The sequence below is a fragment of the Myotis nattereri genome (assembly GCF_964212035.1).
Source record: "Myotis nattereri genome assembly, chromosome: 1".
Classification (NCBI taxonomy): domain Eukaryota; kingdom Metazoa; phylum Chordata; class Mammalia; order Chiroptera; family Vespertilionidae; genus Myotis; species Myotis nattereri.
In genome coordinates, this window is record NC_138075.1 from 180,977,255 (window position 1) to 180,993,345 (window position 16,091).

The window sequence follows — 16,091 nt, forward strand, 5'->3', positions numbered from 1 at the left end:
TCTAGTTTTATATAAGAGACTTGAGCATTGGCAGATTTGGGTATTTGCATGGGTTGTGAAACCAATCTCCGGTGGATACCAAGGGCAATGGTAGAGTATAATACATTGATGTTTCTCTCTCTCTCTTCCTCTCTGAAATCAATAAAAAAATATTTTAAAAAAAGAAAAAAAGAAACTAATACAACTTCTGAGAATCAGACATTGGGCTGGATAACATGGAAACATCTGTAGTTTGTGGGACAACAAATGCAGGCTGGTGTGGAGAAATGCAGGATTGAAGGCTAAGAACTCTCTCTTCCCTAAGGCAAGTGGATTTGTCAACTCCCAAAGATCAACTCATCCATTGCTACTAGCCTTTCTATTGGTATGCCCAAAGCAAACGTAATCACTCACTGTCAGGTGGCTATCTGTCTATTTGGCAATGTCTACAGGGGCAGGGGAATGATCTGAAGACTGATAGGAGGGTAGGAGGAAGGAGAAGAGAAAGAGGGGAGAGGAAAATAGAAAAAGAAGAGAGGGGAAAATCTAGGAAGAGGCGTGTAAGTAGGATCACACTGTAGTGAAGAGGCAATTAACATCTGGAGCCAGAGATCAACTCTATCTCTTATGAGCTATGTGATCTTGAGCTAGTTTTACATCAGGAAAATGAGCATGATGATAATAACTATCTTATAAAATTGTTGTGAGGATTAAACACCAAACACTTACATAGCACTTACCCTGTGTTGGGCACTGTGCTAAATGCAATGCTATTAACTCATTCCTCTCAACAGCCTTCTGAGGTGGGTGTGTATTAATTTCCCATTGCTGCCTTAACAAATTACCACCAACTCAGTGGTTTAAAACAACACAAATTCATTATCACTCTAGAGATCAGAAGTCCTAAAATCAGGATGTGTGCAGAGTTGCATTCCTTCTGGAAGTCCTGAGGGGGGAGGGGGGCCATTTCCTGTTTTTTTCCAGCTTCTGGAGGCTGTCTGCCAGCTCATGGGCCCCTTCCTGGCATCACTCTGCTTCCATCTCTGATCTTCTTTTCTGACTCCCACCCTCAAGCCTTTCTCCTATAAGGACCCTTGTGATGACACTGGCCCAGGCGGGTAATCTAGGATAATCTCCCATCTCAAGATCCTTAACTTAATCACACCTCCCAACCCCTTCTGCCATTGAAGGTGGCATAATCACAAGTTACAGTGATTAGAATGTGGACATCTTTGAGGGGCCATTCTTCTGTCTACCACGAGTGCTGTATTATCCCCATCCAGGAAACGGGCATATGGAGAGATTAAGTAACTTGCCCAAGGTCACGCTTTCCCCACCATACTTTCCTGCTTCTCAGTAAGTGCGTGTTTATAACATACTTGGAACAGTGACTGGCACAGGGCCGCAGGAAGCCGGATTAACGCTTACTGTTGTGCAGTGGGTATTAAAGGTAGACTAAACAAGAACTGCTTTAGTTTTAAGTCAGTGGCACCAAAAACAAAGGCAGGTCTGCCCTTGGCTGGCCTGGAAGTGTCCTTGTCTCCATGCATATTTGGAAGGCAGTCTGAGATTTGGAGAAAGGAAGCTCTGCTCCTGTCCCTTGAGCTGTGGGTCTGGAACAAGCAGCCCAGTCCTCACTGTCTATCTGTAGAACAAGCTAAACACCTTGAGGGGAAAAGGGAGGTATTAAAGGGGATCTCCCCCAAGTAAAAACACATGTTTTGCAAACTACTAAAACACCAGCAATGTCAGCATATTGCATATTCATTGAGTAAAAGAAACATTAGTTATTGGTGCTATGATTTGAATTAAACATGGGACCCCTGAAAGAGGAAAAGATGCAAAGTCTGGCACCTACCACTGCAGGTGCCCTGCTTGTTGTAAAACCCAGGGCCACAGCTGCTCTCACAGGCGCCCTCTCTCAGCACGTGGAACGGGTCCCCGCAGGCCAGGCAGTGTTTCTCCGTGGGACCCCAGCAGGCTGCACAGGACTCGTGGCAGGCTGCAGGCAAACAGCAGAGTCAGTGAACAAGCCATAGCACAAAGGACTGGTCAGTTTCTCCTGGAAAAGTTTTGAAATTTACAAGGAGGATGTTGGCTCCTTCATCCCTAAATCGCTCTGCACATGTATACACCCCAGAAGACCCCCCTCCCCACCAAAAACAAACAAACAAACAAAAAACTATTTATCTTGGCCAAAACTACAATTCCAATAAATTATTGCTGGGAAAAAATTGGAATAGGAAATCAGGAGCTTTTGAAAAATGGAAATCACAGGGAAGGAAACCATAATGTTCTAGACCAGCAGTTCTCAACTGTGGGTTGCAACTCCTTTGGGGGTCGAAGAACCCTTTCACAGGGGTTGCCTAAGACCATCGGAAAACATATATAATTACACTAGAGGCCCGGTGCACAAAAATTTGTGCACTCGGCGGGGGGGGGGGGGGGGGGAAGGGGGTTCCCTCAGACCGGCCTGTGCCCTCTTGCAGTCTGGGAACCCTCGGGAGATAACGACCTGCTGGCTTAGGCCTGCTCCCGGGTGGCAGAGGGCAGGCCCAATCCCTAAGTGCAGCCCCTGGTCGGGCTCAGAGCAAGGCCAATTGGGGAGTTGGGGCGCCTTCCCCTGTCATGCACAGAGCAGGGCAGATTGGGAGGTTGCGATGCCACCCTCAGTCACACTCAGGGTAGGGCCGATTGGGGGGTTGGGGCACCGCCCCCTGTCACACTCAAGGCAGGGTCGATGGGGAGGTTGTGGCGCCACCCCCTGTCACGCACAGAGCAGGGCCCATCAGGGGGGTTGGGGCTCCATACCCTGTCATGCACAGAGCAGAGCCCATCAGGGGGTTGGGGAGCTCCTCCCTGTCATGCACAGAGCAGGGGCGATCAGGGGGTTGAGGAGCTCCCCCCTGTCACTCACAGAGTAGGGCCAATAGGGGAGTTGGGGCACCGCTCCCTGTCACACTCAGGGCAGGGCCGATCAGGGGGTTGGGGCGCCGCCACTGTCACACTCAGGGCAGGGCAGATGGGGAGGTTATGACTCTACCCCATCACACACAGAACAGGGCCCGTGGGGGGGGGGGGGTTGGGGCCCCGCCCCCTGTCACACACATTGCCGCAGGGTGATCAGGGGGTTTGGGTGCTGCCCCCTGTCACACTGATCCCGGTGCTGGGAGGCCTCGCAGCTCCGCTGATCCCAGTGCTGGGAGGCATATTACCCTTTTACTATATAGAATAGAGGCCTGGTGCATGGGTGGGGGCCAGCTGGTTTGCCCTGAAGGTGTCCTGGATCAGGGTGGGGGTCCCCACTGGGGTGCCTGGCCAGCCTGGGTGAGGGGATGATGGCTGTTTGCAGCTGGTCACACATCCTTCAGGGTGGGGGTCCCCACTGGGGTGCCTGGCCAGTCTGGCTGAGGGGCTGAGGGCCGTTTTCAGGCTGGGACTGAAGCTCCCAACCACTCCTTTTTTTCTTTTTTTCCTTTTTGTTCTGGGCCAGCTTTAGCTCTGAGGCCTCGGCTGCTGAAAACAGGTTTCTGGCCTTTGTTTACCGTCTGTATTTGATACAATGTTGCGGTCCGGCTGGCTGAAGCTCTGCTGAGTAAAGCAGGTTTCTGGGGTATTTTTAGCTTCTTTATTCGCAACATAGTTGCTGAGAGTTGCAGCTGAGAGGCCGGCAAGTCAGGCGGGGAACGTTGGAGTTCTCCGTCACTGAAGCAAGCAAGCCTCCCAGTTTGCATCAGCTGCCTGGCTGCCGGCCGCCATCTTGGCTGCCAGTTAATTTGCATATCTCGTCCCTACTCTGTGAGTGACAGGGGGATTAGCCAATGGGAAGGGTAGCGGTCGTACGCCAATTACCATGTTTCTCTTTTATTAGTGTAGATATTGTTTTTGTGATTAATCACTATGCTTTAATTATGTTCAATTTGTAACAATGAAAATACATCCTGCATATCAGATATTTACATTAAGATTCATAACAGTAGCAAAATTACAGTTATGAAGTAGCAACGAAAATAATTTTATGGCTGGGGTCACCACAACATGAGGAACTATAATAAAGGATCGCGGCATTAGGAAGGTTGAGAACCACTGTTCTAGATGAAGATGGACTGTCTAATAAGGTCAGACGTCACTCTGTCATGTTGCCTTTGCAGCCACACAGCAAAGTGAAAGCCACACAGCTGGAGACACTTCTGTCTCCAGCGCCATCTACAATCAGTTAAGGAAGGAACACTGTGTCCTCCAGTCCTTGATTAGACCTTGAAGGACCTAGTATCGTTTGACCCTGTGGCTTTTCCCCTCCCTTTCCATCTCCTCTCTCTCCATCCCTCAGCATACCCTCTCCTGCTCTCCCTCACAACTCCTTCAATCTCCCACAGGCTCTGGTTACCCCCAACAGCATCGGCTCTCAGTGTGCACCCTGAAGATTCAGAGCCTGCTTTTTCCTTACACTTTAGGTTTCTAACTATATGTTGTTCCCAGACCAACATTGTTCCTTTAAGACTCCAAAATTTCCAGCATTTAATTTTTTATTACTCTTTCGGCTTGCTCTTCACCTTGGAGAGGTCTATTGTAGACTGAGTATATTCAGATGTAACTCTCTGTATGGCTAACCCAGCCTTGCTTTTGTTATGCAGTCTAATTTTCAAAATGTTTGCTTCACAATGAAACACAACCTGTTTTGCAGACATATTCAGTCTGACCAAAACTGGTAGGAGGAATGCCTTAGCTGATTGCAAGTGACTTGGGGATTTCACTTAAGTAATTTAATTAGGTATCTGTTTGGAAACAGAAGAAAGGATAACTACACTGCAAATCGCAGGACCCAGTCCTCTCCTCTCTGTTCTAAACTGCACATGAAAGCACAATCTCAGACAACTTTTCTCCTCAATGAATTGAGAGAAAATGACAATTTGTGTTAAGTGCTAGCAGGACTCTGGTAAAGAATAACAGTGGTGAGGCTGGAAGGGACTGGTTTTAGGTGGAGCTAAAGGATGAGAAGTAGCCAGCATGGGCAGAGCGAAGAACAACACAAAGGTATTGAGAAGGGAAGGAGCTTGGGGTTCAAGGCTGCTTTCCTGGCTGGAGCTGGAGCTGCTGGGGTGAGGGTGGGGCAGAGCAGGACAGGGTGGCCTGATTCATTACTGGAGGTAAGGCAGAGGCCCTATCAAACTTGACCTTGGAGACCATGGAAAGAAATTAGGATTCTATCCTAATTGCAATGTGAAGTCATGAACTGAACAGCCTTAAGAAGGATAGACACAAGCCCCGATTTAGATTTTTAAAGTCTCTCTCTGGTTGCCAAGAAGAGAGGGCTCAAGGGCTTAAGTGAAGATAGGGAGACCAGTGTGGAGGCAATGCTATGGTCCAAATGAGAGATACCGATGGCAAGTAGGAAGCAGAAATGGAGGAACATTTACTTATTATCTGGTTTCATGAGACCATAAGCTTCATGAGGGCAGAGCCCATTTCTATTTTGCTAACTCCTCACTAAGCATACTGTTTGGTGCTCTACAAACACCTCTTGAGTGTCTTCATTTACATTTAGCATCTCATTGGTATTTTACAAGTGGTACACAAGAATTCTTTACATATTAGGATAACTACTAACACTACATTACAACTAAAGACGTGGATGCAAAGATCCCAGTAACAAATTCTACTACCCTCAATACACATGAAATCTGTCATTTATTAATTCAACTACCCTTCAATCAGGGGCCATAGTCATTGTCTGAAGTGTCTAACACTGTTCATGCCTCTGTCTCACTGGCTGAGTAGTTGATACAAAGTATTTACCTAAACAAATAAACAAAAGAAGCCCAACCTCACGTCTAAGAAGGTCCGCCAGGTTGACCTGTCTACCAGTGCTCAGAAGCACCTACTCTGTGCCAGATGCTGCGCTAGCCTGTGAGGCCTTCCCAGAGCCACAGGTAAGCCTATTACCTGACGCCTACAGAGGAAACAATGAACCACCTCTCACTTGAGCACACTGTACTGGTGGTAATGTGCAAACTGCTCAGGGAGTATGTGCCCCAGGGGATGATGGGAATTGAGGCTAAAAAGACAACAGGGGCCAAATCACAAATGTGGGCAGGACTGGGTAAGGACCTTGAACTTCATCCTGTAAGAGTTTTAATGAGGGCAGTGGAAGTGACCGTTTTTGCTTTCTAGACAGTTTGTTCTGCAGTGGGGAGAGGAGAGGGTGATTAAGAAATCTGTAAGGGATAAAATCATCTTAGTCCAGGGGGTGAAGCGGAGATGAGAAAGAACAACTAGCTCTCTTCATGGACTGGCTGATGGCAGTGCAGACACTCAGCTGCGCTGGCTGTTAAAATAGTACAAATACTTCCAATTTGGTTGCTAATTGGTCACTGTCCTGAGCCCTCCATGACACTCTGGCTTGTCCCTGGAACCTGGCAGGCACCACCCTTCAAGAGGTTGAGGACAGAAGAGGGTCTCAGGCCCTCTCCTCCTGACTGATCTGATTTGTGCCATCCTGTGTTAAATATCTATATCCACATCTATATCTATATCCTCTACTTATATAAAAAACATGAGTTGTGTTCATCACGACCTGAACCACTGCGACCAAGCAGAAAGAAGTCAGTCGTGCAGGGGTTGTCTTGGCAATGGCTGTGCCCTCCCCTGAGTTGTTTCCTGGAGCTGTTTTCAGTGAGGGCGGGGTTTGAGGCAGGAACCCACCCTCAGAGCGTGGACCCACTGAATCCTGGGTCGTTTTGCCAAGGGCTGTGCCCTCCCCAGCTGTTTCCCGTGTGGCCTGAGGGAAGAACCCACCCTCAGAGCACCAGGAGCACCCAGCAGCAGTCAGTCCTGGGTTGCTGAGGTGGAGGCCACGGCATGGTAAAACTCTGAGTCTGGACCAACAGGGGGCACGGCTGACCTTCAAACCAGACCTTGACAGTAGAAAGGAGGGAGCCCCATTCCTCACAGAATCTGCTATTGGATAGCTTGCTGTCAGTGGCCTGCCAGCCAGGAACACCATTCTCCTGCACCCCGGACCCTGACAGGAGGGAGGAGAGAGCCCCTTTCCTCACAGAATCTGCTCCTTCTGTTACTGTTTATTTATTAATAAATTTATATATTATTTTCATATACATTTTACTAATTTCCTTTCATCTCTCACACTTCTATTATAGAGAAAGGGCAAATAGCAATATTAAAATATCTCTGCTAGTTAATTCCCTTTTTTAAAAAAAAATATTTTATTGATTTTTTTACAGAGAGGAAGGGAGAGGGATAGAGAGTTAAAAACATCAATGAGAGAGAAACATCGATCAGCTGCCTCCTGCACACTCCCCACTGGGGATGTGCCTGCAACCAAGGTACATGCCCTTGACCGGAATCGAACCTGGGACCCTTGAGTCCGCAGGCCGATGCTCTACCCACTGAGCCAAACTGGTTAGGGCAATTAATTCCCTTTTAATGTGCACAAATTTCGTGCACCGGGCTACTAGTATATAATAAAACCCTAATATGCAAATAGACCGAATGGTGGAACGACCAGTTGCTATGATGCGCACTGACCACCAGGGGGTAGACACTCAATGTGTGAGCTGCCCCCTGGTGGTCAATGCACTCCCACAGGGCGGATATTCCCTGAGGGGTCCCAGACTGCTAGAGGGTGCAGGCTGGGCTGAGGGACCCCTCCCCCGCCCCCCCAAGTGCACGAATTTTGTGCACTGGGCCTCCAGTCTTTAATATTACCCCTGGCATTGCCCATCAGAACAGGGGCCAAGGGTGATCAGCATAGAGGCCACAGACTCAGGGAGGCACTCAGGCCCATCACATACTGAGCCCTACAGAACTCTTCATACCTGCCTTCTGCAGCCTCCTTCATGCTCGCCAATCCCATGAAACCGGGTACCCTATGCATGCCCTGTGCCTGTCAGAGGTTCTGGATACCCCACAGAGGATTCACCCTGCTCCTGAAATCCTGTTGACACTTCAGAAGGCCTCCTAAGTTGTCACTACGTCTGCGAAGCTTTGCTGAGCTTGTCCAAACAAAGTTGTTTGGTCCTCCCTTTATGTTCCTGCAGCCCTTTGTACATGCCTATCTTGTTCTATTTATCCTACTGCACTAATTACTCAGCTACAGACCGATCCCCTTCAACGGAATGTAATATCCTCCAAAACAGGGGCCATGTTTCAGTCATCTTAACCCCAGTGTCAGGATTGATGCCTGGTGCACAGTCAGGACTCATTAAATGTATGTTAAATTAATTAATTAATTAATAGCTTCTTTTTTTTTTTTGCTACAGGGAATTTATTCTATTAGTTATCTTCTATATAGTAATGCCTACATGATGAGTTGTAACCATCAGGTCATAGTCTGAAAATATGATACCTTAAGATAGATAAACTTGAGGCTATAAAAATTTACCTGGTAAGTGTTGGAGCCCAGATCTGCTTATGATGCTATATTCATACAAAGTAACCAAATGTGATGCCAGGCCTTCTCTTTTCTCCGTATCAGACAAAAGCCATGTTCCATGGCCTGACAGAACAGCAGAAGGAATTTTTATTTCCACCCGGGACTATGCTGAGCTGTCAGTTTCCTTTTTTTTTTTTTAGCTGTCATATCTTATGACATACTCCCACTGTGTTCTGCAATTGATTTCTAATTTCTAACTGAACATATGCTACTGCAGATAATCTCTTCTTGCAGACTTACTTTATATGTGACTTCTATTACATTGGGATTATTATGGGAAATAAAAGGTCACTCCCTGACTTTTCAGCATAAGTCCTCTTTGTGATACATTTCAGGTCACCCAGGGTTTGAGTGATACACTGTGAAAATTGTGGCAAATAAATTCAAAAAGACGAAGAATGAGGGAAAGTTATCTTCTTATCTTGCATGCAGTCGATCATTTCTTTGGGAAAGCCCCTGACTCTGCTGGAGCCTAGCACTGCACGGATTGGCTTGCTGAGCAAAGTGTTTCAAATGGAAAGGAACACATTACTTTTTGGGCGGCAACTACATATTGAAACCCTACTCTCAAAATAAGAAACGCGTTTTGTACTTGATAATTTTGAGATAGAAGATTGCTTTAAAAATTGTTTAGCCTGTGCTTCTCTAAGAATAAAATGCAGCCTTTCTGGGAAATGCTAAAACAAGGCCGCTGATGCTCCAGGAAGCCTACCCAGGCCCAGGCAGTAGACACAGAGAGCTCTGCGTGGTTGGGACTGCTCCTCAGGAGAAGGAGCCTGGGTTTGGCACCTCTTCCATGCTCTCCCGGGCAAGTTGCTCTGCCACTACCAGGGAACTCGCACACTTGATCAGCAGCCCCTTTCAGGCATCAGTTGAGGCTGCAGTTCAGATTTCCAAAGTGCCAAGAAGTATCCACTCGCAACACCACAGAAACAGCCCAAATTCCAGGCACAGGCAGATATGCCAGACACAGATGGCTTCATTCTGTTCTTTACCCATTTTGTGGCAATGGCTTGCTTTCCTTCTCACCTCACCAATGACCAGGAAGCACTTGCCAAGGTTTAGCGGGTCAATTTCCAATAGGAAGCTCTTGTTGGATGGAAAATGTTTCTATCTTCAACTCAACTTCACTTTGGTCCCTCACTTTCCTAACCTGCAAAGTGAGAATAGTAATACAGCTGACTCTTGAGCCATACGGAAGTTAGGGTACCAACCCCCATGCAGTGAAAAGTCTGTGTATAAGTTTTGACTCCCCGCAAACTCAAAGTCCCTCTGTATTAACAAGGGACTGTTTCTAGGATCCCCAGAGATATCTAACTCTAAGGATGCTCAAGTCTCCTATATAATGGTGATGATCAACGGATAAAGTCGACCTTCTGCATCCTTGGATTCCTAATTGCAGATTGAAAGTACTATTCTCAATTCATGTTTGGTTGAATATGTGGATGCAAAACCCAGGGATATGGAGGGTCAACTGTATATTCATTGAAAAAAAAAGTCTGTGTATAAGTGGACCTGCTCATTTCAAGCCCTTGTTTTCCAAGGGTCAACTGTCTTTGTTGTACCTTGTTCACAGGGATATGATGAGATGGCATGTTTGAGAAAACGGAGAAAGGTATATGTGATCATATGAGTGACATACCCCAGGAAATCCAGCACATTTGTTTCCACTGGTGTTAAAGGCAGAGTAATTATAAAGGGAGCAAATTAAAGTGCAATGCAGATAGAAGAGGAGAGGGCATAAAAGACTATGGGAGAGGCAGGCTGACTTCAAAAGGGAGTGAAGGGAAGTGACAGAGCCCTCGTGGATTATTCCAGCAGAGGCCTCCCACTCTAAAGCTCTTTCCCGGCAAACTCTACAAACATCAAGCAAGCTTGGTTAAGCTCCCGGAGAAGCCCAGATGCTGGGCAGACTACTCTCCCCTCCACCTATTACAGACCCATATGCAGCCAAGGCTACTTGCCTAAGAAGCTCAAATGCCAGACATATTTAAAAGGAGAAGCTCATCTGAGTAGTCCTCATTGTGGATCCTTTTACTCAAATCTTCTGTCCCCTATCAGGCTGGGTCTCTGCCCTCCACCTGCCTCCCCATACCAACTGACGCCTTTGTCCCCTGCAACAGGAATGTCCGGTCACCACATGTTCTGAAAACCCACATGGACTTAAGGAAGTTTATAGTAGAAAAAATGTAAACACATGAAAAAATCTCCAGTCTCATGAAGAGCCAGAGAAAAGCAAATTAAACAGGAGAGTGGCAACTTGGTGCCGTGGATTTGACGTACATATAACAACATATACGCATCCCAGAAATAGTGCTGAGAGAGGAAAAAGTGAAAGCATGGTTCACTAACTGTAATAAATGTACCATTCTGGGGATGCATGCATCGGGGGCAGAAGGAATATGGGAAATCTCTGTACTTTACATTAAATTTTGCTGTGAACCCAAAACTGGTCAACAAAAATAAAGTTTGTTTTTTTAAAAAAAATAAAGAGAATTAAATATCAATCTGGTAATGCTTGTGAATATTTAAGACACATGCTTACAAAGCAATAAGAGGGCACATACATGAAATACACATTAAATTGTCTTAGAATAGTTACTCAAGTAGGGAGCTGGGGTGAAGTAAAGTGGAAATAAGTCATGGGAACAAAAAGATAGATAGATAGATAGATAGATAGATAGATAGATAGACAGACAGTCAGATGCATAAGCAAGAGAATAGCCTGGCCTAGGCCAATGGTGAAAGTGAGCCATGAACTGGTAATTATGATGAACTCAACTCTCTTCATATAAATCCCAAACATAAGTAATAAATAAATAAATAAACAAGATTCCATTTTACATCAATCAAAATGACAAACTTAATTATAATATCTAGTTTTGACAAAGTTGGTAGGAAGTAGGCATCCTCTTGCATTTCTAGTAGGAGTATAAATTACAACTTTAAAAAAAGTGAGTAACATATTAGTATGTGTCCAAATATATACTTGAACCCAGAAATCATGTCTAAGAATTTACCCTAATCAAATAAATTCACCAAAACTTCTATTATAATTTTTCACATCATGCTTATTTATGATAATGGAAAAATTAGGAAGAAACATCAAGCAAAAGAGGTTTAGCTAAACGAATTCTTACACACAGCCAATGTGTGCACATATATCTGTGTATACAACACATAGGAAATTCAAAAACTAGGAAGACGTTCACCAAAATATTAACAGTAATGATTTGGGAGAGCTTGAGTCAGGAATTTTCACTGATTTTTTTTTTTATTGTGCCTTGAATTTTGCTAACTTATTTTTTGGAATAAACATGAATTCATTTAAGTACTTAGAGGAAAATCACAGAAGGAGAAAAAGAAAAAGCCTGTGGTCCTTTCCCTAAGGCACATGCTGGGTAAACAACTAGTTAATCTAGTAACCACATTTGTGATACAGCTGAGTAATTTACTTGTCTTGGGTAACCTATCTGAATCTTTTGCAGGGTCTTCTGTAGACATGGAGCTTGAACTGAAAGCGACAATTCCAGGATGAGGGAGGCTCTGGCAGGTCCACGTGGAAATAGATGTACAAGTCGGCCAGCTTTTCATTGGTATGCAAGTCAGGGGATAGAGGCAGCCAGGCCAGCTTACCAGGAACATTCTCACCCTTTCTACCTCCTGTCCTTCTATTTATACTGCTATCTCAACAACACAAGTACACCCCAAGGATTATCAATGCAGTGACTAGCTAGGTCTAGCTTGATGAGCCATATGGGACCCTCAGATTCCACTCTCCCCTGTGACCACTGGCCACCCACAGCTGCTAGGACTCCCTGGGCATTTCCTCAGCACCTGTTCATTAAATGGCTATTGATTTCTCCAGTGATACATTGAGTCTCTTTGTCTACAGAATCTGAAGAGCCAAAGGAGGGACCACCAACCAAAACCAAGTTTTTGATGGGCAGAGTTCTCAGATTTCCTGGCTGCTCTAGCATAGCCTGCTCAGATCTGGGCAGTGATAGCACAGAGGTGCTGTGAGCGCTGAAGGCAGCAGAAAGCAGAAGGGGAGGGAGGAACAGCAAGAGTGTTGGGGTGGGATACGGGGAAGAGAAAGAATGTATGCCCTCCAGTCTAGCTAACATAACTGAGAACACTAGGCACTGGGCAGAGAGCCAGAAGACTTGCCACTAGTTTGTAATCCATAGCTGAAATATTTGGGGGTTCAGATTTGTCAGGAAGAATGGGGTCTGTCTGGAAGATAAACTCCCTTGCATTTGTGGTGGGCTTTCTCTGCTGGAATGTGATCCTTTTGTTCTGTCATTTGTCTCTTGGCATACATAGCCGGGGTCCGTCCATACACAGCTGGGGTCTATAAGCCAGGCAGGCAAATGCCAAACACAGCCAGCCTCCCGCCACAGGGAAGGTCCCGCGCACAACTCCACCAGCTGCTTCTGCCTTCTTCTCTCCAAGTATCCTTGACACGAGTGTCCAAAGAGGAAGGGGACTTGGAATGCCACTGTCACCTGCTGCTTTGGGTTCCTTTTTCCTCTAGAAACATACATATAAGGAAGTGGTAGGATGTTGCTGGTCCTTCCTTCTGCACAGCTTAAAACAGTCCATGGACACTCGCCAAGTTCCAGCGACAGTTGTTTCAAAGAGTCACCCTTCCCACGCTGATAAAGGCACCCCACTACTTTAAGAGGGACATTAAGAGAAGAAAAAGAGGACTGGGGGAAAAACAGAGATTCTGCAGTTTTCCTCAGGCCACACCGAGCCAGGAATGCTGACAGGGAGTAAATAGCAGAAGCTAATGGAAGGCAGATCACCTGAACATCAACGCCTGGGCATGCCTGTCCTTTCTCCTCCGTGCAAGGGGTTATCACACTTTTTCAAACAAAAATGATTCCAGAGGCCTTATATGTACTTAACAATGTGAGGAATTCAAATGTTTTAAGACCTATCCCTGCCTCAGTAATCAGCCACTTCTGATTAACATACCTTTAAAGTTGCCTTTATAGCACTGATAGCAATGAATTCCGAGAGCAGTAACTCTCTGATTATCTTACTTGTTCACCGACACTCTTCTTCAGGTGGGAAAGTGAAGAACTGGCCTTAACCACAGGGCAGTTGTGTGTCGGTTCACTGCCCTATCCCTGGCGCCTGGTACACACAATGAAGAGGCTCAACAGATATTTGTTAAACAGAATGGAGAAGATAGAAAAATCACCTGAAGCAGTAAGTCCCCTTTACAAGGCATTCAGCAACTGAGAGACCATGATTGCTCTAGAATGCCAGAGAATGTTTGAACAATGCACACGATTTAAAAGGCCAGAACAAAATGAGTGAAGACGAAGTGCTAGGATGTGCTGGACCCCCAAAGTGAATACGTGATTTGGCAATGAAATTGGACTGACCCTCCAATTCTGGGGTTTCAGGGATGGGCCATGGAGAAGACCTGCTTAACGATGACTATCCCAACGAGCAAGGAGGGCTCTTGTCTTCTTGAAGATTTCAGAAAAACAGTTTCCTAGATGCCTTTGCTAAGAGGGCTGCCCCGGGCTCAGCTGGCTGGGCTAAGCCACGTGCTGGAACATAATGCCAGGACCCATCAGGTCTTCACTGCTTTGGACCTGGCTCCGGGGGTTAGTGCTTCATGTCCACAGTGACTGGGCTGTGCTAGTCAACCATGATTCCAACAAATAATTAACTTCAGGAGTTCCTCTGTTCAAGCCACAGCTTTTACATCTCAGCTAGGCCAGAATCCTATATGTAAATTTTATGGGTTTTCTTAATATGTTTTCTCTCTCAATATATAATAATATTGGCTAAGAAACAAATAATTACAGATTCTCATCATTTAATCTGAGCAGTTAAAGAAAATAGAAGGATTTTTACTTGTTGTGATGAATAAAGTAATACAGTAATCTGTTCTCTGTATTATATTTACTTCCCCATAACATATAAAAGTAGATTTTGTTTTATTTCAGACACTTAACACCATGACTCTTTGTTTCTTAATGCAGGCTATTTGGTTTTCATCCCCATAAATTGAAGAATAAAGGAACAAATTCGATAATAACAATAGCTGCCCTTTGTCAGAGATACACTGTATGCTAGGCAAAATATATTTATATTTTCAAGCATCTTTTCAAGCATGGTTTGAAGTAGATAATAGTATCCCCTTTTTCTAGTTGAGGAAATTGAGGCTCAAAGAGATTAAGTGACTTGCCCCAAACCCTATAGCAACAAGTGGTAGAGTTCAACTGTTTTGATTCTTTAAGTTACAAAATCTAAGACCACATGGCAATCAGATATAGAATAAACTCCATAGGTCTTGCGTTTTTAAATTTTTTGTGTTACTCTGTAAGCAGCGGCTAACTCTGCCTTCAGTGAAGCTCACTATAGGCAAAGTCAGAGTCTTATTTATCTTCATATCCTCAGGACCTAGAGTGGTCAAAAGGGAATGAATGGAGGAGTGAGAGAAAGGGAACGGGGAAGAGGGGTAATGGAAAGTACATTTCAAATCTCCTAACATATATGCAGGGCTCCTAGGTAGCAGGCACCATCCTTAACCCTACCAGACCGCTGTACCGATTTTTCGGTAATTTCCACACAAAGGTGGAATATTGGCGCTAGATGAAAGGTAGATGAAAGGTAGACCTTTTTCTACAATGTCTCCAAGTTCCATCTTATTCTAACCACTTGTTTGCATGTAACTAACATTTTTCTATATCATGTTGGTTTTTTCTCTTTAATGCTCAGGAGCCCAGGTATAGGGGACAGTTAGGTTCAGGGCCTCAGGTCTGGTAGGATTAAGGACATGTGTGCATTTACTCATCTAATCCTCACAAGAACACTATGTGGCCGATGTTATTGTCTCTGCTTTACCCATAAGGCAACTAAAACACAGAGCTCAAGAAGTGCTCATTGTAAAGGGCAGAGCCAGACCTGGAAGCCAGGCGGTTTGCCTCCAGAGCCTATTCCGGTCTTAAGTGCCATGTTGCACTCCCTCTCTCCCATCTCGGGATCTGTAGAATAAAGGCAGCTCTCGCCATGGAGTAACACAGCTCCATCCTCAGGCCATTATGAATAACAAGTGTTAAGCAGACAAAACAAACACTGGTACACATACAAAAATGGGTCACATTCTACTCTTTCTCTACTCAAAGTCTGTTCATTTCAAACTAATCTCACATGGAGTATATTAGTTGGCTTGTTTTAAGTTTTCTTCTTCTGAGCTCATATATGTAGGATTTGTGTTCACAATTCAATGGTCCTGCCAGACTAGAACAGAGTTTGATTGAAAAGAGGAGCAAGACAAGCAAGAAAGAATGTTCTGAGGTCATGGTGGGCTCAGCCTGAATCCAGATTTAGATTTAATGCCCGGATTTCTAAGAAGAGGCAATGGAACCACCACTCTGATAAGAGAATACCATACATTCAGGACAATTGGGATCCAAGAGCCATGCAAAAAGGGGGTAAGGTGATGGGGTTGAGGGAGGGGGGGGGGGCAAGGAGCATCTACACATGCCTCAAGCCTGACATATGTTAATGTGTATGTGTGTATATGGGACAGAATTGAGGGGAAGGGAAAATGATAAGGGCTCTTAGAGGTGTGGTTTCTGGCAGGACTGTTGTCTTCTTTCACTCCCCCTTGGCTTACCTGCTTGAACTC

At 45.3% G+C, this 16,091-nt stretch overlaps 1 protein-coding gene across 1 annotated transcript in view; it reads right to left on the bottom strand.

Annotated features, from left to right (window-relative positions):
• FRAS1 (Fraser extracellular matrix complex subunit 1) overlaps positions 1–16,091 on the bottom strand; it is a gene marked incomplete at its 5' end in the record, with an annotated part of 444,917 nt that overhangs the window by 219,774 nt on the left and 209,052 nt on the right. Inside the window, one exon of the mRNA XM_081100823.1 lies at positions 1,838–1,981. Within this exon, the coding sequence (XP_080956949.1) occupies positions 1,838–1,981 (144 nt within the window). The remainder of the gene's footprint in view (positions 1–1,837; positions 1,982–16,091) is intronic.